Source organism: Leptodactylus fuscus, chromosome 5 (assembly GCF_031893055.1).
Source record: "Leptodactylus fuscus isolate aLepFus1 chromosome 5, aLepFus1.hap2, whole genome shotgun sequence".
Taxonomy (NCBI): Eukaryota; Metazoa; Chordata; class Amphibia; order Anura; family Leptodactylidae; genus Leptodactylus; species Leptodactylus fuscus.
The window spans coordinates 210,903,545-210,927,781 of NC_134269.1; the positions used below are offsets into that span (position 1 = coordinate 210,903,545).

The 24,237-nt window shown below is 43.5% G+C and overlaps 2 protein-coding genes across 3 annotated transcripts in view; both read right to left on the minus strand.

Moving 5' to 3' along the window:
* Positions 1-522, minus strand: part of BRAF (B-Raf proto-oncogene, serine/threonine kinase) — a 38,255-nt gene extending 37,733 nt beyond the window's left edge. Inside the window, 2 exon segments of the mRNA XM_075275247.1 lie at positions 420-440; positions 442-522. Of these exon segments, the coding sequence (XP_075131348.1) occupies positions 420-440; positions 442-504 (84 nt within the window). The 5' untranslated portion in view covers positions 505-522.
* A 17,172-nt stretch (positions 523-17,694) lies between these two features.
* MRPS33 (mitochondrial ribosomal protein S33) lies at positions 17,695-22,326 on the minus strand. 2 transcript variants are annotated; one of them, XM_075275246.1, is made up of 3 exons: positions 22,266-22,326; positions 18,591-18,821; positions 17,695-18,001 (listed from the first exon to the last, which is right to left on the minus strand). In XM_075275246.1, the coding sequence occupies exons 2-3, from the start codon at positions 18,803-18,805 to the stop codon at positions 17,899-17,901; spliced, it is 318 nt and encodes a 105-aa protein (XP_075131347.1). In that variant the 5' UTR covers positions 18,806-18,821; positions 22,266-22,326; the 3' UTR covers positions 17,695-17,898. The 2 variants fall into 2 exon arrangements, with proteins under 2 accessions (XP_075131347.1, XP_075131346.1); XM_075275245.1 differs by having other exon boundaries at positions 22,169-22,294.
* Between the last annotated feature and the right edge of the window lie 1,911 nt (positions 22,327-24,237).

Sequence of the window (24,237 nt, forward strand, 5' to 3'; positions counted from 1 at the left end):
TGTAATCTGTAGGAAACCTGTCAATAAGTGCTCAGTTACCCTACAGCACCACCACAGGGGAAGGCAGGCATTACACAGTGTCCATACTGGGTCAGGAGAGCTTTTTATGTACCCTCTCCACATTGTATAAGGATCCAGAGGATCAGCGGGGGGCCGACACCGATCAGCTGGCTGAAGAGGCCATGGCAGTCATACACTGTGTCAATGACATCATGCAAGTGAAGGTGGCTGAGCTGCAATACCAAGCGTGACCACTACAATATGTATGGCGCTGTGCCAGAGCTTACTCTTCAAGCAGCTGATCGGTAGAGGTCCCGGGTGACCGATGAGCCCTGGACAACTCCTTTAATATCTGACCACCGTGGGTCCATCTCTATTTCTCATCCCACAATAGGGACTGTACAAGAGACTGAACTTACTTCGACGTATATTGAGGGGGGGGTTGTGCTCGCCTCCAAATTTGTCCAGGAGGGCTTCGATGTGCTCTTGTGTTAACTTAATCATCTGCTTGATATTCCAGATCTGAAAAAGAAAGAAAAGTTTACAAAAAGGATTAAAATACAAGTTATATCCTTGGGTGCCCCGAGCCAGAGACCCCCCCCCCTCCCCATGATCAGCTATGGACTGTAAGATTTCCCTACAGCACCTCCGGAGGTAGAAAGCAATATTACACATTATCACAGAATCCAATGGGCAGATAGAGCGGCAGACATTTTTGTGGAGGCCCAGTCCTGTTAGGTTGGGGTCACATCTGCGCTGAGTGTTCGGCGCAGACCCCTCGGAAATCGGCGAACTGGTTAACTGATGGACACCATTATAGTCAATGGCGGATGCCTGGGCTCCGTTTGTGTCCATCATAGAACATATCTGGGTCCTCCAACAGTCCAGAGGAATGAAAACCCTCACATAGCTGTACATCTACTATTAAAGGGGTATTCCTAGGTTATAATATGACGACATCACCTTATGATTGTAGAGACCCCCTTCCTTTTCCCCAAATCCAGGCACTGAAATCAAATGGTGACCCCTTGTAAGCCTTTGCTGACTGTCACCACGTTGAAGTTCCCTGCCCAGCCTGGTGAGGGGGCGCCAGTGAGCAATGCTTATACCACCATCATTCTCAGGGGTCAGACCCAAACTGATGAGACGTCAGGACTGGGATCCCATCTCTGAGGACCCCTCCCAAAATTGTAGGCTGTAGTCCTGTGTCCATATCTAAGTCTATCTGCACTCTTCGCCACCAGGGCCCGCCCCCCCCCCCCCCCCCCCATCACTAACCAGACAACCCCCCACCCCTTCTAAAAACACAAGGCCCGGGAGACTATTTGCACAGATGTTGGTTGGGCTGTGTGCAGACAGACAAGTACCCGTGATCGCTGGAGGATTAAAGGTCAATATAAATAAAACCGAAGCCAAAGCGACGTCTCGTCGTGCTCAGATCTGCAAAACGGAGGGAGCACATCGGTCACGTGGACAAGCCCATAACCAAACTTTGCCATGGCCTACACGTGCGTGGTCACGGTCGTGGTCCTGGCTACAAAAAAAATTGGGGACCGTCGACGTAGACGGGCGCCATAACCTACTGAATGTGTAGGACGGAGATGGATATATGGGACTATCGCTAGAGCATCAGATTACAGAGTGTCCATAGGGTAGGTTATTAATATCCAATGGATAGGGCCGCAACACCCAGCACCCCCACCGATCAGCTCATCTACACAGAGTACAGACGGCTCTGTACACTGTGTAACGCCACTCAAGGAACTCTAATGGACCCTTTAAGGGTTGGCAACCCATTGTAAGACCTCCCTTAGAGCGAGCAGTCATCTCCATGCCTGTGGAGTTCTTGAGATTCCTCGGGTCGTCCTCATGCACCGGTCTAATGAGACCAACCAGCTAAACTAGTTCCGCGCTGCAGGTTTCAGGCCCTACAGCGCTGTGGGCGTCACGGGGATTAACAGTTTCTACCTGACACCTGCCAAGTGGAACAAGACGTCTCAGCAGGTGAGAAGTGTCCTTTATACACGGAGCAGACACCGCCGTGACCTCTACGTCGCTAAAGAAACCCGTCCAGCGAGACCCGTGATGTTGTCCTGAGGGACTCGGTATGAAGATGCCCCTATAACGCCAATGGGGTGATGGCCGCATCGTCCAATTTATTCCTATGCCAGAAATGGGGCTTAGCGGAACACGGCAGTCCTACAAACTCGGAAGGGGGTACGAGGAAGCCCTCTTATTGTAACCATGGGGTCCCTGCAGTTCACCCCACAACTGGTTCTATTCATGAGCAACCCCTTTAATCTGTCCATATTCTGGCACGTTCTCCATATACAGATTGCCCCTTATCCAGACACAATGGAGCGTGGGACTCCGCACCTGACACCTTTTGTGTCTGGCTGAAGGATTAATAGTCAGGGCTGCAGCTGCCGGGCGGATCCAGGTTAGCTGCTCTCTATTCCCAGGTTCATTAAAGCTGCAGACCCTATTGTCAGTCCTATTTATCCCCCCCCCCACCTCGGTGAGACCTCGGTCTGCAATACTGAGCAGCAATGGGGGACCACTGCCGAGGTTGTGTCCTTTACTAGGGACTACAGATCTACACCTGATGAGCCAGCCTTCCTGAATACTTATATACTGGACCACCTTCTCTTAGGTCTCAGTATTCTGTGGCTCCTGTGATTCCTCCGGGAAATGTAAGAGACCAATCAGTGATGACAGCCCAGGTATCAATTTATTGCTATAATTTCCAGGAGGAACAACAGAGGTAAAATGGAGGCATCAGGAGAGGCGATTGGTATAGAGAGAACCTATAACTGCGATGGCAAACCTATGGCACGGGTGCGAGAGGTGGCACTCAGAGCCCTCTCAGTGGGCACCCATCTGTGCAGCAGATTATACTGTGTGGGGGCCACCGTGGAGCAGATTATACAGTGTGGGGGGCCACCGTGGAGCAGATTATACAGTGTGGGGGCTACTGTGGAGCAGATTATACAGTGTGGGGGCTACTGTGGAGCAGATTATACAGTGTGGGGGCTACTGTGGAGCAGATTATACTGTGTGGGGGCTACTGTGGAGCAGATTATACTGTGTGGGGGCTACTGTGGAGCAGATTATACTGTGTGGGAGCCACGGTGCAGAAGATTATACAGTGTGGGGGCCACCGTGCAGCAGATTATACTGTGTGGGGGCTACTGTGGAGCAGATTGTACTATGTGGGGGCCACTGTGGAGCAGATTGTACTATGTGGGGGCCACTGTGGAGCAGATTGTACTATGTGGGGGCCACTGTGGAGCAGATTGTACTATGTGGGGGCCACTGTGGAGCAGATTGTACTGTGTGGGGGCCACTGTGGAGCAGATTGTACTGTGTGGGGGCCACTGTGGAGGAGATTGTACTGTGTGCGGGTCACTGTGGAGCAGAAAGCTCTATAAAACCCCATTCACATGACCATATTTTGCAAGTTCATAATAGTCTGGAATTGTGGATCCGCACATTATTAAGGTTAAATTCCTGTGTTGGCCCTCTGCGATAATTTAGTGGGATTTTGGTTGCCATTTGGGCACTGTCTCTAAAAGGTTCGCCATCACTGACCTATAAGATCACTTCTTGGGGGTCCATAAGGGCACATCTATGACCTCACCAACATATTCACCTCTATGGCCTGACAAAGTACTTTGTTATATCCGCCAGTGCCAAGCTACCGAATCTTGCTGTGGATTGTCTACATGACCACTAAAGGGGTATTGTGGTCTCTGACATTTGGGGCACATGATCCAGAGGTGGGACCTGCACCCATGTAGTGGTCGGCCATCATTCGGCAGGTGACAGAGTGTGGCTCACTCCATTTACGTCTACGGTCTGAGGTAGAACCCGCATCGGTCGCACATGGCATATCTGGTCACGTACCCCTGTAAGTCATGAACATACCCCAACATTTTGCCATTTTTCGTTTTTTAACGTACTCACATTTGTGCAGAAGAGAGGTCTAAATCATTTTTACACAGCAGAAAGTTATTAGCAGTCTGGAAACCATCATCAAGCAGGTTAGCTGATGCGGACAGACCTTATAATAGTAGACAGGGACCGGAGCCAACTTGAGATCTACCATAGGGTCTGAAGGACATCTGGATATTAGTACTTGCACTAGGACTTCATGGGTCACAGACAGGGAGTCCAAATCCTAACAAGATCTGTCAGCAGAAGCTCATCCTTCCCAAACATCTGCTGTCTGGATTTGGTCGGTCCTACTGACTTGTACCTAATGAATATGGCCAGCTTACTACAGAGACATCCGAAAAACGTAAACAGTGGAGACGAAGAAGCCCAAACCATCGATACCTCAAAATCAAACGGGTCCTTGTGGCTCTATAATACTCGAGAACCCACAAGGAACTTTTTTCCATTGCTGGACATCTTGAACAACAGAAAGTGACCACACCATTGATGGTCAACAGGATGCCTTAAAAGTGGTGGTCAGGGCTTTAGTACCGCTCTATCCTCCAGTTATGGAGATCAGATCACTCGGGGTCCAACACCCAACATCTCCACCAAGCAGTTGGCTCCATAACCCACCAAGCATCCCATTTTTGGTTACCTACATTGTGTAATTAACGTGAAGGTGTTGGGTTGTAGGACACCCAGAGGAGATGTGAGGCTCTAGGGTAAGGATAGGTCAATATCAAAGCCTCCCCAGAAACTTATTAAACTCAACATTTTGCCACAAAACCCAAGACCGTGGAGACCTCAACCTCAGAAACCCTTCAACGTAACGGCAAGGTTTGTTATTGCGTTTATGCGAGACACCAGTCTAGTATTGGGTGGTGGTCCTTCATGAGGTCCCATCTTCTGTTGAGGGTCTTGACGCTTCTTTATAGCATGTCCAGTAAGGACCAGATTGAAGCTTCATATTATTATGGAAATTTTATGACATGATGTGGCTTACTGGATTATGGTGGAGTTGAACGAGAAGAGGACAACCAGAGACATGACAGGGATCATGGCAAGCACTGTAAGCTTAGGGACAAACGTTCAGGTTTTATGAAACCAAAAATCAGACTATGGTATAGTAGGGCCCGTCCTTCATGAGGTCTCACTTTAGTAGTCACGCCTGGTTTGGGCTTCAAAAACTTGAAGGTGTCCTAAACCTTAATAAGGTCTCCAATATTCAACAGAGACTAAGCCACAACCAGGTTGCCATCTTACTTATTGTCAAATTACTTCTAATGCCGCAAGACAACTCCTAAGAACCAAGGACCAAGCCTGAAGAAGGTGGTTCAAGCTTCGACATGTCAGAGAACCACTTGCTTGTGACCTCCACAGTCTCCAGAATCCTCAAAAAGTCTTCGGTAAAAAGGTCTCAACGCTCAAGATGTCCCCGATAAGTTACTGGAGAGGGTACATTTAGGATTGGCAGAGCATTTTGACCATCAAGAACATAGACTTTTTGCCCCTCACACGGGACACAGATCTTGTCAACCCTTAGAGCAGGGGTGGGCAATTAATTTTCCCATAGGGCCGTATAAGAAATTGAAACTATGCTAGAGGGCCGTGCCACGACAAATTTAGCTCCACCCACTTCTACGTTGACTCCGCCCATTCCCGATCATCTTTCCATGTGCCCCCACACAGTATAATCCTCCTACAGTCAACCGTACATTATATGCCCCCACATTGTAATATTCCCTTCCAACTGCCCCACAGTATTAGGTCCCTCTCCTGGTGCCCCAGTATAAACTGGTGGAAACTAGAGGGGACATGAAACTGGAGCAGCTGGAGGGGACATTAAACAGTGGGGGTAGTTGGAGGGGGGGCAATAAATTGACAGCTGGAGCGGGACATGAAACTGGGGGCAACTAGAGGGGGACATTAAAATCAGGAAGCTGGAAGCAGACATTAAACTGTAGGGGTAGGTGGAGGGGGACATTAAACTGGGGGCAACTAGAGGCAGACAGGTCCCCCTACAGCTTCCTCCACGGTTTAATGTCCCCCCAGTCTGTGCCCTCTTCATCTACCCCCAGTTTCACGTCCCCCCTCCATTTCTCCCTCAGTTTCATATCCCCCTTTATTTTCCCCATTTCATGTCCCCTCCCCCTCCATCTCTCCCCCAGTTTCATGTCCCCTCCCCCTCCATCTCTCCCCCAGTTTCATGTCCCCCCCTCCATCTGCCATCTCTACCCTAGTATAACATTCCCCTTCCATCTCTGCCCCTAGGTTACTGAGACACACACAGACACACACATATATAGACAGACAGACATAGACAGACGCACACACATATAGACAGGCACACACATATAGACAGGCACACACATATAGACAGGCACACACATATAGACAGGCACACACATATAGACAGGCACACACATATAGACAGGCACACACATATAGACAGGCACACACATATAGACAGGCACACACATATAGACAGGCACACACATATAGACAGGCACACACATATAGACAGGCACACACACATACATAGACAGGCACACACACTCTCTCCCCCCTGCAGCTCACCTTACATCTCTCATCATCATGACACGCTCCACATCTCCATCTTCGGCCGGCATTAAGACACGCCTCCCTAGACACAGCTGTGCGGGCCGGACTGAATCAGTCAGAGGGCCGGATATGGCCCGCGGGCCGGACTTTGCCCAGGTCTGCCTTAGAGTGTCCATGTGGGTGGTCGTCCACCTTCTATAGAAGTTATTTGTTGGTCTACAGATTTATCTCACAAGTTTCTCAGGATTAAGACCAGGACCTTATAAGCCGTGTCTTCTCCCCAAGGACCGCTCGATCCCTGAGGGAGTATTTTGTGGACGTAACCGCGCCACATCCTCTACCTGTGACAGGTAAGAACGGCCGACACCTGTTCGTCACTCGGCAGCCCATAATCCTATAATTACGGAGTACGACAGAATGGGCCCCATTACAGCCTGGGACACTTAACCCCTTAATGCCAAGGACTGCTCTGGCCTTGTAGGGGGTTTTCCAGTGAATTACTACTGGATGACCGACCCCCAGGAGAAGTCATCAGTATCAGATCGATCGGGGGGGGGGCTGGACTGCTAAAATATTGGTTACCCATGGAGCCTAATGGACCCCATTGACTACCTGGCGGTCAGTCGAGTGGCAGCGAATACAGAGTTCTCCTGCTTCTCCCAAACAGCACCACACCTGTCCATAGGTAGTCTCTGGTACTGCACCTCAGCTCTACTAAAGGGAACGACGAAGAACTGCAATACCGCACACAACCTGGAGTCAGAAACGGCGCCGTTTTCTAATCAACCTTTGGCACTAACTGCTTTGAAACTCCAACTCCCTGCTTATATGATAGCTGTGACATTCTGGAATGTCCCCATGAACGGGCACGCTGGGAGTCGTAGTCAAGATTAGGAGAAGCCGCAGATCTCTCTGGAAATTATAGGAGTAGAATGACAGCCTTAAAGGGATCCTATCATACAAACCCTTTTTTTCTGAGTAATATGTGGTAATAGCCTTAAGAAAGTCTATTCTCCTTCCTTTCGATGTCTTCTCCGCGCCGCCGTCCCGTAGGAATCCTGGTTCTTGTTATGCAAATGAGTTCTCAAGCAGCACTGGGGGTGTCCACAATGCTGCGAGAGAACTCTCCCCAGCACCGCCTCCATCTTCGTCAGGAACGTCCTCTTCATCCTCTTCTTCCGCTGCAGGTTTCAGACTTCTAGGCCTCGGGCAGAGCAGCCTGCGTATACCCACAGGCCACAAGAAAATGGCCGCTTACAGTGTTGTAAGCAGCCATTTTCTTGTGGCCTGTGGGCATGCGCAATCTGCTCTGCCCGAGGCCTAGAAGTCTGAAACCTGCGCCGGAAGAAGAGGAAGTTGCTGACGAAGATGGAGGTGGCACTGGAGAGAGTTCTCTCGCAGCATTAGGGACGCCCCCAGTGCTGCGAGAGAACTCATTTGCATAACAAGAACCAGGATTCCTACGGAACGGCGGCACGAAGAAGACAACAAAAGGAAGGAGAAGAATAGCCTTTCTTAAGGCTATTCAGACATATTACTCAGAAAAAAATGGGTTTGTATGATATGATCCCTTTAAGGTCATATGACACCCCAGGCCACATACTGATCAGCTGATCCAGCTTCCTCCAAGCGTCAAATTATTCTGCGGTGGGCAGGACCAAAAGCAGCTATTCAAGAAATAAGTGCAGCGCCATCCACTGTATTGTGGTGACACTGTGGAACTGCAGCTCCATTCCTACTACTTAGAAAGGAGCAGAGCTGCTTGGTTCTGATGTCCTGAGGCACCTGGATAATCTCATCGGTGCAGTCGTCTGCTGCACTATAACTAACAGGATCGGAGCAGCTTATGAGTCCAGGAGTCAGACCCCCACTGACCAGAAGAAAAATCCACCTGGGGGCTGGAAAACCCCTTTAATATGGAGTTCCCCTTACTGCAATGGCCCCCACAAATCAGCATCTTATGGGAAGTTCTATAACATGTCCCAAACACCTTCCCTGCAGCGCTCCAGCAGGACATTTGAGGTATTACACAGTTACTATGCAAGTTATACTATGCTGGGTCCTCCAGTCTCTGACTGATAGAAGAGGGTCCTGAATGGCAGAGCTCCGGGGTCTACAAATCTTATAGGAGCACTCCAGCTGTTGTGACACTACAACTCCCAGCATACGTACTCGTTCTGCCATCCTTGCCCCCCCCCCCCCTTCATTCTAGTTATGGTGGGGGTCTCGGCTTATGTTTAGATGCAGACCACCTAGACACTGGCTACTAGGAGGGGGGGGGGGGGGGGGTAACGTCACTAGTCCGTACACACTCCATCCAATCAGATCACAGCTTTAATCACTGAACCCAAGGCACGAATATAGAAGCCGCGCTCTGATTGGTTTCTTAAAGCAGCACATACTATTGAGCCAATATCATGACATGTTATAGGACACGCCGGTCACATGGCCAGGTTAGATCATGAAACAGGTACAACCATATAGCCACACAAATTCCCAGCAGACACAGACAGCGCCGCCCCTATCCATAGGTTGTTTCTGGTACTGCACTTCCGCTGGATTAAAGAAGAGGCCGAGCTGCAATACCTCACACAACCTCGAGAAAGGTGGGGCGCTGTTCCTAATCACGGTCCACATGGGGGTCAGCAACCTTTTGTATTCTAGTTACTATGAAACTACAACTCCCAGCATGCACAAGCTTATGGGACACCCATACGAGGGAAGGGAGCATGCTGGGAGTTGTAGTTTCCAAGCACTGCAAGGAGAGCGGGGGCAGGGCAAGGGCAGGACGGCAAAGAACTGCAGCAATAGAATATAGATAGAACAGATCTATCAGGGGATGATGTGTATGTCATGACATACGTGAGGGGGTCTGACAATCGGCACCATCACCAGTCGCCTGTTCCCAGCATGGCCCAGGACGCAGACACCATAGTACATTCATATGGATGGGAGCTAAGATGTCACCACTCTGTAAAGGGTGGCGCTGTCTGCACCCTGCTCCATTCTGTGTATAAGATTCCAGGAACAGCTGATCGGTGGGGGTGCCAGGTGTCTGATATTAGGAGACAATATTTTTTAGCTCAGAAAATTAATATTTTAAGCCAGAAGACATCATAGCAGGTAGAACACAGTCATGTCATGATATAGCCCAGCAACATGGAGGACTATTGTGACAATTTAAATGGCATGTGACAAAGCTTCCCTGTCACATACTGTATCCTGCCATAGCTACATGAAAAGACAAGGCCAGAAAACTGCAATAATGTCACAATATAAACACTGCTATCATGACATGGACACAAAGTAGTATCATGACACATGAAGTACAACGTCATACAAAATCTCCGTCGTGACAGACCAATTATAAATGTGGTGAACAGTTACATCAGGTATTACAGACAGGTCTGTCATGACAAGCAGAAGAACTATCACAATATAGAAGGATCAGGACAGAATATCATGACACAAACATAACTGCACTACTATAATATAGAAACATCGCGACGGCTAACAACATCAGATACTAAAGGATATAAATATCAGGATATATCAAGACATTGATGAAAAGATGACATGTCACAGTGTTACAATATCACAATAGAGACCTAATGACACATATCATGGTCCAAAGGCATTATCTACTACAATATATCATGACATAACAGCAAGATCTAACAGCATCACATAATACAAAATAGAAATATCATGACATACATGACAAATCACAGACAGCTTTACAATGTTATGATACAGACATGATATCATGACATATACACACCAGGAGGATCTAACAGCATCACATACTACAGAACAGAGATATCATGACATGGACACAGTATCATGACATAGACAATCCCACAATGACAGATCACAGACTGGACTACGATACCAGGAGAAAGAGAGACTAGAAGGATCAAACGTCATACTGTCGTGAGATAAGCACACGATCACGTGACGCTCTCCTCCGTTATGTCATGATACCTGCAGAAAACCATAGGAACGACACAACAGTGTCACGATAGCGGGAGACAGACACACAATGCTACAATAGGACAGCCGCACAATGACAGTCATATCCCGATGACAGCCGCATATCACGACATACAGTGTACGGTCAGCCCGTGCACGGACATCCTAGCAGTGCAGCATCTGACAGACAGGTCCCCGCTGGGTTTGGGGTGCTCCCCCCGGGCGTCCCGCTCACCTCCTCTGGGTAACCCCCGGCCGCTCCCATCTCCCCGGCTCCGCTCATGCTCCCGGCCTCAGACTCCAGGTCCCCGTTGAGCAGTGAGGGCCCCTCAGCCGATCCCCCGCTTAGCGCCGCCATCTTGAAGTGATCCGGAGCCGCGGGAGCGAGCACGAAGGACGGGCGGCCCAGCTGTCCAGTGCGTCACCTGAGGGGGCGGGGCGAGCGGCAGGCGTACGCGCTCTCGTAGCGATTAGACCAATAGGATGGGAGAGGGGCGTGACCTGAGATGTATTGGTGACGTCACACAAGGGGAACCCTCGCTTGCTAGTCCCACCCCCTACTCAGGTGCAGTGAGCGCGTCCCCGCTGCGGCTCTGACGTCATTGTACCCTGCGGCCGTGACGTCACAATTCTCCCCTTCACTTCCTGAATGAGACAGGGAATTAGATGGAGAGAGAAGCAGAACAGGCAAGATGGTAAGAAGAGGCTATATGTGATCAGTATACAGCCATTCTATATGGGGTAGTCAGGTTATTGTTTGGAGAGCCAGGGAAATAGCCCAATACACATATATATAATACTGATACTATAATACTACTCCTATGTACAAGAATATAACTACTATAATACTACTTCTATGTACAAGAATATAACTTCTATAATACTGCCCCCCATGTACAAGAATATAACTACTATAATACTACCTCCTATGTACAAGAATATAACTACTATAATACTACTCCTATGTACAAGAATATAACTACTATAATACTACTCCTATGTACAAGAATATAACTACTATAATACTGCTCCTATGTCCAAGAATATAACTACTATAATACTGCTCCTATGTACAAGAATATAACTACTATAATACTACTCCTATGTACAAGAATATAACTACTATAATACTACTCCTATGTACAAGAATATAACTACTATAATACTGCTCCTATGTACAAGAATATAACTACTATAATACTACTCCTATGTACAAGAATATAACTACTATAATACTACTCCTATGTACAAGAATATAACTACTATAATACTGCTCCTATGTACAAGAATATAACTACTATAATACTACTCCTATGTACAAGAATATAACTACTATAATACTACTCCTATGTACAAGAATATAACTACTATAATACTACTTCTATGTACAAGAATATAACTACTATAATACTACTCCTATGTACAAGCATATAACTACTATAATACTACTCCTATGTACAAGAATATAACTACTATAATACTACTCCTATGTACAAGAATATAACTACTATAATACTACTCCTATGTACAAGAATATAACTACTATAATACTACCTCCTATGTACAAGAATATAACTACTATAATACTACCTCCTATGTACAAGAATATAACTACTATAATACTACCTCCTATGTACAAGAATATAACTACTATAATACTACTCCTATGTACAAGAAAATAACTACTATAATACTACCTCCTATGTACAAGAATATAACTACTATAATACTACTCCTATGTACAAGAATATAACTACTATAATACTACCCCTATGTACAAGAATATAACTACTATAATACTGCTCCTATGTACAAGAATATAACTACTATAATACTGCCCCTATGTACAAGAATATAACTACTATAATACTACCTCCTATGTACAAGAATATAACTACTATAATACTACCTCCTATGTACAAGAATATAACTACTATAATACTACTCCTATGTACAAGAATATAACTACTATAATACTACCTCCTATGTACAAGAATATAACTACTATAATACTACCTCCTATGTACAAGAATATAACTACTATAATACTACTCCTATGTACAAGAATATAACTACTATAATACTACCTCCTATGTACAAGAATATAACTACTATAATACTACTCCTATGTACAAGAATATAACTACTATAATACTACCTCCTATGTACAAGAATATAACTACTATAATACTACTCCTATGTACAAGAATATAACTACTATAATACTGCTCCTATGTACAAGAATATAACTACTATAATACTGCTCCTATGTACAAGAATATAACTACTATAATACTGCTCCTATGTACAAGAATATAACTACTATAATACTGCACATATGTACAGGAATATAACTACTATAATACTGCCCCCTATATACAAGAATATAACTACTATATAATACTGCTCCTATGTACAAGAATATAACTACTATAATACTGCTCCTATGTACAAGAATATAACTACTATATAATACTGCTCCTATGTACAAGAATATAACTACTATAATACTGCCCCTATGTACAAGAATATAACTACTATAATACTACCTCCTATGTACAAGAATATAACTGCTATAATACTACTCCTATGTACAAGAATATAACTACTATAATACTACTTCTATGTACAAGAATATAACTACTATAATACTGCTCCTATGTACAAGAATATAACTACTATAATACTACTTCTATGTACAAGAATATAACTACTATAATACTGCTCCTATATACAAGAATATAACTACTATAATACTGCCCCTATGTACAGGAATATAACTACTATAATACTGCCCCCTATATACAAGAATATAACTACTATAATACTGCTCCTATGTACAAGAATATAACTACTATAATACTACTCCTATGTACAAGAATATAACTACTATAATACTACTTCTATGTACAAGAATATAACTACTATAATACCGCTCCTATATACAAGAATATAACTACTATAATACTGCCCCTATGTACAGGAATATAACTACTATAATACTGCCCCCTATATACAAGAATATAACTACTATAATACTGCTCCTATGTACAAGAATATAACTACTATAATACTGCTCCTATGTACAAGAATATAACTACTATAATACTGCTCCTATGTACAAGAATATAACTACTATATAATACTGCTCCTATGTATAAAAATATAACTACTATAATACTGCCCCCTATATACAAGAATATAACTACTATAATACTGCTCCTATGTACAAGAATATAACTACTATATAATACTGCTCCTATGTACAAGAATATAACTACTATAATACTGCTCCTATGTACAAGAATATAACTAGTATAATACTGCTCCTATGTACAAGAATATAACTACTATAATACTACCTCCTATGTACAAGAATATAACTACTATAATACTGCACCTATGTACAGGAATATAACTACTATAATACTGCCCCCTATATACAAGAATATAACTACTATAATACTGCTCCTATGTACAAGAATATAAATACTATAATACTGCTCCTATGTACAAGAATATAACTACTATAATACTGCCCCTATGTACAAGAATATAACTACTATAATACTGCCCCTATGTACAAGAATATAACTACTATAATACTGTCCCTATGTACAAGAATATAACTACTATAATACTACCTCCTATGTACAAGAATATAACTGCTATAATACTACTCCTATGTACAAGAATATAACTACTATAATACTGCCCCTATGTACAAGAATATAACTACTATAATACTGTCCCTATGTACAAGAATATAACTACTATAATACTACCTCCTATGTACAAGAATATAACTGCTATAATACTACTCCTATGTACAAGAATATAACTACTATAATACTACTTCTATGTACAAGAATATAACTACTATAATACTGCTCCTATATACAAGAATATAACTACTATAATACTGCCCCTATGTACAGGAATATAACTACTATAATACTGCCCCCTATATACAAGAATATAACTACTATAATACTGCTCCTATGTACAAGAATATAACTACTATAATACTGCTCCTATGTACAAGAATATAACTACTATAATACTGCTCCTATGTACAAGAATATAACTACTATATAATACTGCTCCTATGTACAAGAATATAACTACTATAATACTGCCCCCTATATACAAGAATATAACTACTATAATACTGCTCCTATGTAGAAGAATATAACTACTATATAATACTGCTCCTATGTACAAGAATATAACTACTATAATACTGCTCCTATGTACAAGAATATAACTACTATAATACTGCTCCTATGTACAAAAATATAACTACTATAATACTGCCTCCTATGTACAAGAATAGAACTATTATAATACTACTCCTATGTACAAGAATATAACTACTATAATACTGCTCCTATGTACAAGAATATAACTACTATAATACTACTCCTATGTACAAGAATATAACTGCTATAATACTACCTCCTATGTACAAGAATATAACTACTATAATACTGCCCCTATGTACAAGAATAGAACTACTATAATACTACTCCTATGTACAAGAATATAACTACTATAATACTACTCCTATATACAAGAATATAACTACTATAATACTACCTCCTATGTACAAGAATATAACTACTATAATACTACTCCTATGTACAAGAATATAACTACTATAATACTGCTCCTATGTACAAGAATATAACTACTATAATACTACCTCCTATGTACAAGAATATAACTACTATAATTCTGCCCCTATGTACAGGAATATAACTACTATAATACTGCCCCTATGTACAAGAATATAACTACTATAATACTACTCCTATGTACAAGAATATAACTACTATAATACTACTCCTATATACAAGAATATAACTACTATAATACTACCTCCTATGTACAAGAATATAACTACTATAATACTACTCCTATGTACAAGAATATAACTACTATAATACTGCTCCTATGTACAAGAATATAACTACTATAATACTACCTCCTATGTACAAGAATATAACTACTATAATTCTGCCCCTATGTACAGGAATATAACTACTATAATACTACTCCTATGTACAAGAATATAACTACTATAATACTGCTCCTATGTACAAGAATATAACTACTATAATACTACTCCTATGTACAGGAATATAACTACTATAATACTACTCCTATGTACAAGAATATAACTACTATAATACTACTCCTATATACAAGAATATAACTACTATAATACTACCTCCTATGTACAAGAATATAACTACTATAATACTACTCCTATGTACAAGAATATAACTGCTATAATACTACCTCCTATGTACAAGAATATAACTACTATAATACTGCCCCTATGTACAAGAATATAACTACTATAATACTGCTCCTATGTACAAGAATATAACAACTATAATACTGCTCCTATGTACAAGAATAGAACTATTATAATACTACTCCTATGTACAAGAATATAACTACTATAATACTACTCCTATGTACAAGAATATAACTACTATAATACTGCTCCTATGTACAAGTATATAACTACTATAATACTGCTCCTATGTACAAGAATATAACTGCTATAATACTACCTCCTATGTACAAGAATATAACTACTATAATACTGCCCCTATGTACAAGAATAGAACTACTATAATACTACTCCTATGTACAAGAATATAACTACTATAATACTACTCCTATGTACAAGAATATAACTACTATAATACTGCCCCTATGTACAAGAATAGAACTACTATAATACTACTCCTATGTACAAGAATATAACTACTATAATACTACTCCTATGTACAAGAATATAACTACTATAATACTACTCCTATGTACAAGAATATAACTTCTATAATCAGGGCCGGCTCCAGGTTTTTATGGGCCCTTTGGCGACAGAGCCTCAGTGGGCCCCCTTGTAAAGGAGGCGGGGGAGTCGAAACACTGTGCGTCGCAGATGAAGCGAGTGACGTCACGCAGGAGTGTGGCGTCACCAACGCCATACCTCCCAACTTTTAAAGAGTAGAAAGAGGGGCAAAATGTGCAGCGCGCTCTGCGCGACGCAGCAAATATGGCTCCACCCACTTTTATGTTGACTCCGCCCATTCTCATTCATTTATCATGTGCTCCCACACAGTATAATCCTCCTACAGTCACCTGTAAATTATATGCCCCCCTCCATCTCTCCCCCAGTTTCATATACACCCTTCTTCTGCCCCAGTTTCATGTCCCCCCCTCCATCTCTGTCCCCAGTTTCATCACGTTCTCCCCCTTCATCTGCACTCAGCACCGATGAGCTGAAATCAGGACAGGCAAGTGCTAAGACGGGCAAGTGCTGGGGGGCCCCCAGAGGCTCTGTGGGCCCCGGCACTTGCCCGACTATGCCGTGCGCTGACGCCGGCCCTGACTATAATACTACTCCTATGTACAAGAACTGCCCCTATGTACAAGAATATAACTCCTATAATACTGCCCCCTATTGTGTATTTGTTTGCCTTCTTTCTCAGGATTACAGTAGGTGACTCCCGGTCTCTTTCTCCCTGTCCCACATCTATGACCGCCTGGTCTGATTCACCGATTTGTAACTAGTTATGCCGCAGTACAATTCAATAGTCTTCACTAGCAGGGTGTTGGTTGTTAAAGGGCCATGATACGTTTTTATACAGGTCCAACCCCTTTAATAGGCTTCCGAAGACTTGGCTACTGCTGGCTTAGTCTTAGGACACGCCCCCTATAGTTGATTTTCGGAGTCAGACTGCTTGTGCCCCACAAATCTGCATAACAAAAGGGACTAAGGCTAGGTTCACCCCGTATGAATGGAACCCTAGTGCACTTAAAAAAGCCGTTACCTTCGTAAACCCGCAGACTATATTGGGGTGCGCCATACTTGCAGGACTTCTCTCTCCGCATTTTTAAAGCAGAATGGGGAATGGGATCCCCCAGCAAAGACGGAGCACAGGTGTGAACCTCGCCTTAGCCAACACAACCGCAGTGTGTGCACAGTGCTGTACCTGTATAAACAATGAGGCACGGTGTTCATTGCAGTGATGCACAGAAGTCCCAGGTCCTCCAAAAATATTTGTATGCCCCTCCCCTGTACCACTGATAACACCTCCCACCTGACCACATTTGCATAAACCCCGCCCCCTTTAATGGCCTGTAATGTACAGGACTGTTGCTCGGTGCGGTGTAGGTCAAATAAAGAGCGAGACAAAGAGATTTAATGGCATCAAATATGGCGGATCTTTTTATTCTTCGAGGGAACATTCCACCTGATATCCCATCCAGAAACGTGACAAGATCATACCACAGACTGTGCAGGGCAGGTGTATACCCTTCTCCGTGGCTATATACAGGCAGCAGAGTCCACTGCAAATACTGTCCCTTTAAGTGTCGGTCACTGCCGTGTGTGAACAGGGTCTATCACTTCTTCTTTGCTCTCTTGCCTTCACCCTTTTTGGGCGCTCCTTTGCCACGTAGCCGGCGCAGGCGCTTCATCTCTTCTTTGAAGTCCTCGTGTTCATCCCTGCAGAGAGCAAGAAGTTATTTTACCGCTCACCTGCCAAATGGGGGCAATGCCAATGTTTGGGACGGGCACTGGGATGGCGCCAGTTCCTTTATTCTGGTATTAAAGGGATTTTCCAGGAGATCCTTCCCTACTCCGTTCAGGTGGCGTGTCCCCGGTTCTCCCTGATAGGAGCACTGGCCTCAGCAGTCACATGTAGGATTCTGATGACATCACCGGTAGCCAAAATGTGACCTCTGAGGCCAGTGATTGGCTACAAAGGTTACCTGAACCTCTACGGTCAGTGCCATTCCCAGAGAGAACACAGGAGGCGCCACCTGAACAAAGGGACCAGGGGCAAGTGAGCAGAACCCATCTACCGGGTCTTCTAGTAACCTTGGAAAACCCCTTTAAGTGGTTGACCAGACATATGGCCGTCATAAAGGGAGGATCCCTGCATTGGGCCCCAATATAAATTATTAAACACTGCCCCCACCTGGTCATTTATATTCCCCATATATGGCAGAGGAGTTTTCGGATCCCCTCAGGCTCCGGGGCCCGGGCACCATGTTATCACATCACCTTTAATAGTCACGTTCTCAGTGTGTACCTGTATAGGCCGAGGAATCTCAGATTGCGCATGAGCGGCGCGTAGACGTTGTGCGGCGGGTACCAGTCGTAGACCTCCTTCCTTTTCGCCAGGGGTTGCTCACTGAAGAGTTTCACCACTTTCATCGAGTGGGTGTTTGTCGGCCTCACCACCTCTCCAAAGATTCTGGCGCTGAGACGGGACATGCGGATGGCGTAACTTGACAGGGAAGACATGGCGAGGCGGCTGTGTCTGCAAGAATAGAGAACACCCATAAGTACCGCGTTGGCGGGCGGCCATATACGAGTCACCAAACAGTATTACTCCGCTCCTCGGTCTGTCAGACATGACTAAGCTGTTCGGATTGTCTGGTTCGGGTAGGCCGTCAATGTTGGCCAATGGGGCTCTGACCTCTAGGACTCCTGCCGATGGGGTGGTAGTGACAAACAAGAGGTAATGGACTACCCAAAATGACCATAGGACAGTGCAGCGAGGCTGGAGCCACAGATAGGCCCGAAAAATATGGCCAACATACAGACTGGGCCTGAATACAAACAAACCCTAAAGGGGTACTCCCACCTTAGACCATTACACCAAATCCATAGGACCTTTGCTACCTCCAGATTGAGGGTTCCCCCAACTTCCATTTCCATGGTTGATGCGGACAGTGGTGGCCGTACATTTTGGGCTCTGTCCATAGACTTCTATGGAGTATGGAAACAGGTGAAGAAGTCACAGAAAACACCTCACAAGGCCACGTTTTGGGGATCGGTGGCTACACCATAAGTATCTAAGCCAGGAACACCCATTTAATAGAAGGGGACCACCACAAGTCCAGTGACCATAGACATTGTCATCCAGCTTGGGGTAAATTTAAAGGGGTGGTCCAGTCATTTCAAATTACAACTTGCTGATCGGTAATGGACACTTGACCATGAGAATTGGGACGTTTCGCACCCCAGTTTTGAATGCAGCGACTGGTCGGAGAGCCTCTGCCCCTCCAATGACTTCCATGAGACTACCTGAGGCAGCCTCCATTACATGTAGAGCATGCTCTCTAGATTTCAGGGCGGCCCCGGGCTAGAAGTGAGTCACTGACCAAATGGATGACAAGTATAGACTGTAAATGTGTCACTAATCCTTAACACCCGAGTCAGCAGGACGGCCATGACTGAGAGGCGTGAGGTGGCCGCAGGCGGAGCCCCAGATGGGATTTACAGACATTCCCGACCTGTCAAAAAAAATCTGCAAAATTGACATTTATTAGGCGATGAGGTCTTTATAGACACAGTCATGAACTATTAAAGTCACACAGGAATGAAGGGCAGGGCCAAGGAATCCACCTCATATAGGAATGAGATCCAAGAAGGGCATAGAAAGCTTTCCCAGTGCAAGTGTCAGCGCTTACTGTCATTCTAGAATTCTATTCAGTAACTAAAAAGTTCAGGTGTTGCGCAATGAAAACTTTCTGCATTGCGTGGCATAACTAAAACAGATATATGTACTAGGAGAAAATACACAGTGTATATAAAATTAACGGAGTGCCCCTTTATCCTAGCAGGGAGTATGCTGGATCTCTGCTTCAGTCACTTGGACACCTCCTACGTCCCATACGTTTTGGAAAGGAACTATTGCTGATATGTCGTCCCCCTTGCAAGGCATGCTGGGAGTTGTAGTCAGGAGGGGAGGGCTAGAAAATAAAACAGCACTCCATACCTGCGCTGGGTGACAGGACCCCAGCAGTCAGTCACCGCCCTCAGCTGTATACTGTATACTGCTGCGAGACGTTCTTGGCTGCAGTAGTCACGTGGATGTAGTGATGGGTCAGAGGTGTTATCTTCTAACAGTGACCGTGATGTAAATGAGGTGACTGCTGCAAAGAAAACTTCTACACAACTGGCATTTGTACGCCTATTATTAGGCTTAGTGGCCAAAGGGAAATAGTGACATGGAAAATGTAAAAAAAAAAAAAAAAAAAAAAGCAGTTAGCAGAAAAGCAACGTGGACCCCCAGATTATAATGGGGTCTGTGTGTTTTCCGCACGTAGCATGTGAACAGAAAAGTAGTGCAAGCAGTACTTATCTCTCCGCATGATTCGTGCGGACACCGGGTGGGAAACACGCGGACCCCATTACAGTCTATGGGGTCTGCGTTGCTTCTCTGTTCAGCGCTTTTTAATGTATTTGGTATTCAGTTCAGGGGGGTCTCCAAGCGGAGTGCCCGAACAGAATACCGAACGCAGATGTGAACCGGGCCTAAAATTTGATTTAGGTAATTTTTTGGTGACACATTCCCTGTGGTCAGTGATATTTTATCGCATGTATAGGACGCAGATTTTTCCTGCAAGTCCATGTGCGACAATCTGTGCAAATTTTTCCTTGGATTTCTAGGAGTAAACCTGCAGATTTTGATGCAGATATTCCACAGGTTTGGGAAATCTGGCCGATGAATGGACTGGATTGCATTGTGTGCATGGCGCCTAAACGTCCACAGACGCCCATTGAGCTGGACCCAAATGTCAGGCCAAGAGCAATATTCTATGTGGCTCCTACGAATGTTGCCCCTCAAACTGTGGCTCGTGGGCTATTTAGTGGGTATGCTCTAGTTTAACCCTAGAGAACCCCTTTAACTGGGCAAATAATCGAAAAATACCCCAAACAGACCATCAGTCCGGATTTTGTACACGTCGGTTATTTCACTTCATTTATTTGATTACGTCCGAGCCTTTGCCTGCACATTCGTTCGGACGGAAACTGAGACGTCGCTGCCTGTGACATCACGGCTCCTCCTCCTTAGGCCTGCTGAAGTCACATGATCGCTGGGGCCAATCAATGGTTTCAGCAGAACTCCGGGAGAAGCCGCCACCAGGACGCGTCGGAAGGACACAGTATTGTAAGCGGCCATTTTCTTGTGGCCGGTGGGCATGCGCAGTCAGCTGCCTGAGGCCTAGAAGTTTAAAGCCAATGTCGGAAGATGACGCGAAGACAGCCCGTTCCTAAAGAAGATGGAGGCGGCGAAGAGAGTTCTCTCGCAGCATTAGGGACGCCCCCAGTGCTGTTTGAGCGCTGGGTCCCGCCCCCAGTGCTGTGAGAGAACTCATTTGCATACTGACGAAAACCAGGATGTATACTGAACGGTGGCCCGGAGAAGACATCTAAAGGTAGGAGATGAATAGCCTTTCTTAAGGTTATTCCTACATGGTAGGGAAAAATTGAGTTTTAATGAGAGGATCCCTTTAAGCATAAAATGCAATGTTATTTCACACATATATATAACGAGGTGTGAAATGTTGAAACGTTTCGGCTCCTGACAGAATAAGAGAAACGTTCGAAAAAAATTTGGTTGTTAAGGGGTTAATTTCTTACAAAAAGTTGGTTGGTCCATAGGATGCAAAGAGATTAACCCCTCAGTCCCTGCATTAGTCCCTCTCCCAGTGCACAGTAAGGCTGCAGTGTATGAGATCAGACCTGTCACCTGTGGTATGGCCGATCATAGATTTATTAGAAGGTAATTGCCTTTATATGGCGGTAACTATCTAGTAATGTCCAGGACTCCCTCTATAACCCTAATGCCATGCAGTAGCGGCCTGTCACACTCACCAGGCTGTGTCCTACATTCACCTCTGCTGCCTGCACTGTCTAGGTAGGTCTTCCAGCAAACTACGGGTTAAGTAATAGCCCCGCAACCACTTCTTACCTGGGTGACCTCTCCGCAGCCCCACATGCGCCGCACTAACCCGGAAGAAGTTTCCTGACCGGATTGTTAGCAGCGCGCATGCGCAAGTCTGTCAGTCTGCGGCGGCTGGGATTGCCAGGCAACGGCTTCTCCTAACGACGACGCTTCAGCTATGGAGTGACGTCATATAAGGCGATCACGTGATGACGGGCTCTTCTATTATAGAAAATGAGAGATAGATAGATAGATAGATAGATAGATAGATAGATAGATAGATAGATAGATAGATAGATAGATAGGAGATAGATAGATAGATAGATAGATAGGAGATAGATAGATAGATAGGAGATAGATAGATAGATAGATAGATAGATAGATAGGAGATAGATAGATAGATAGGAGATAGATAGATAGGAGATAGATAGATAGGAGATAGATAGGAGATAGATAGATAGATAGATAGATAGGAGATAGATAGGAGATAGATAGGAGATAGATAGGAGATAGATAGGAGATAGATAGATAGGAGATAGATAGATAGGAGATAGATAGATAGATAGGAGATAGATAGATAGATAGATAGATAGATAGATAGATAGATAGATAGGAGATAGATAGGAGATAGATAGGAGATAGATAGATAGATAGATAGATAGATAGGAGATAGATAAATAGGAGATAGATAGATAGATAGATAGATAGGAGATAGATAGATAGATAGATAGATAGATAGAAGATAGATAGATAGATAGGAGATAGATAGATAGATAGATAGGAGATAGATAGATAGGTAGGAGATAGATAGGAGATAGATAGATAGATAGATAGATAGGAGATAGATAGATAGATAGGAGATAGATAGATAGATAGATAGATAGATAGAAGATAGATAGATAGGAGATAGATAGATAGGAGATAGATAGATAGGAGATAGATAGATAGATAGATAGATAGATAGGAGATAGATAGATAGATAGGAGATAGATAGATAGATAGGAGATAGATAGATAGGAGATAGATAGATAGATAGATAGATAGGAGATAGATAGATAGATAGATAGGAGATAGATAGATAGGAGATAGATAGATAGATAGATAGGAGATAGATAGATAGATAGATAGATAGATAGATAGATAGATAGGAGATAGATAGTATATAGATTGGAAATGGATAGATAGGAGATAGATAGATAGAAAGATAGATAGATAGATAGATAGATAGGAGATAGATAGATAGATAGATAGATAGATAAATAGGAGATAGATAGATATATAGATAGATAGATAGATAAATAGGAGATAGATAGATAGATAGATAGATAGATAGGAGATAGATAGATAGGAGATAGATAGATAGATAGATAGATAGATAGATAGATAGATAGATAGGAGATAGATAGGAGATAGATAGATAGATAGATAGATAGATAGGAGATAGATAGATAGATAGATAGAAGATAGATAGATAGATAGATAGGAGATAGATAGATAGATAGGAGATAGATAGGTAGGAGATAGATAGATAGGTAGGAGATAGATAGATAGATAGATAGATAGATAGATAGATAGGAGATAGATAGATAGATAGATAGGTAGGAGATAGATAGGAGATAGATAGATAGATAGATAGATAGATAGGAGATAGATAGATAGATAGATAGGAGATAGATAGATAGATAGATAGATAGATAGAAGATAGATAGATAGGAGATAGATAGATAGGAGATAGATAGATAGGAGATAGATAGATAGATAGATAGATAGGAGATAGATAGATAGATAGATAGATAGATAGGAGATAGATAGATAGATAGATAGGAGATAGATAGATAGATAGGAGATAGATAGATAGATAGGAGATAGATAGATAGGAGATAGATAGATAGATAGATAGATAGATAGATAGGAGATAGATAGATAGATAGGAGATAGATAAGATAGGAGATAGATAGATAGATAGATAGATAGATAGGAGATAGATAGATAGATAGGA

Excerpts from the sequence above, each read along its gene's own strand:
- MRPS33 (XM_075275246.1), bottom strand. The coding sequence starts at position 18,805 with ATGTCTTCCCTGTCAAGTTACGCCATCCGCATGTCCCGTCTCAGCGCC. Across the intron at positions 18,002-18,590 it reads AGATTCCTCGGCCTATACAG|GGATGAACACGAGGACTTCA; the intron begins GTACACACTGAG and ends TGCTCTCTGCAG.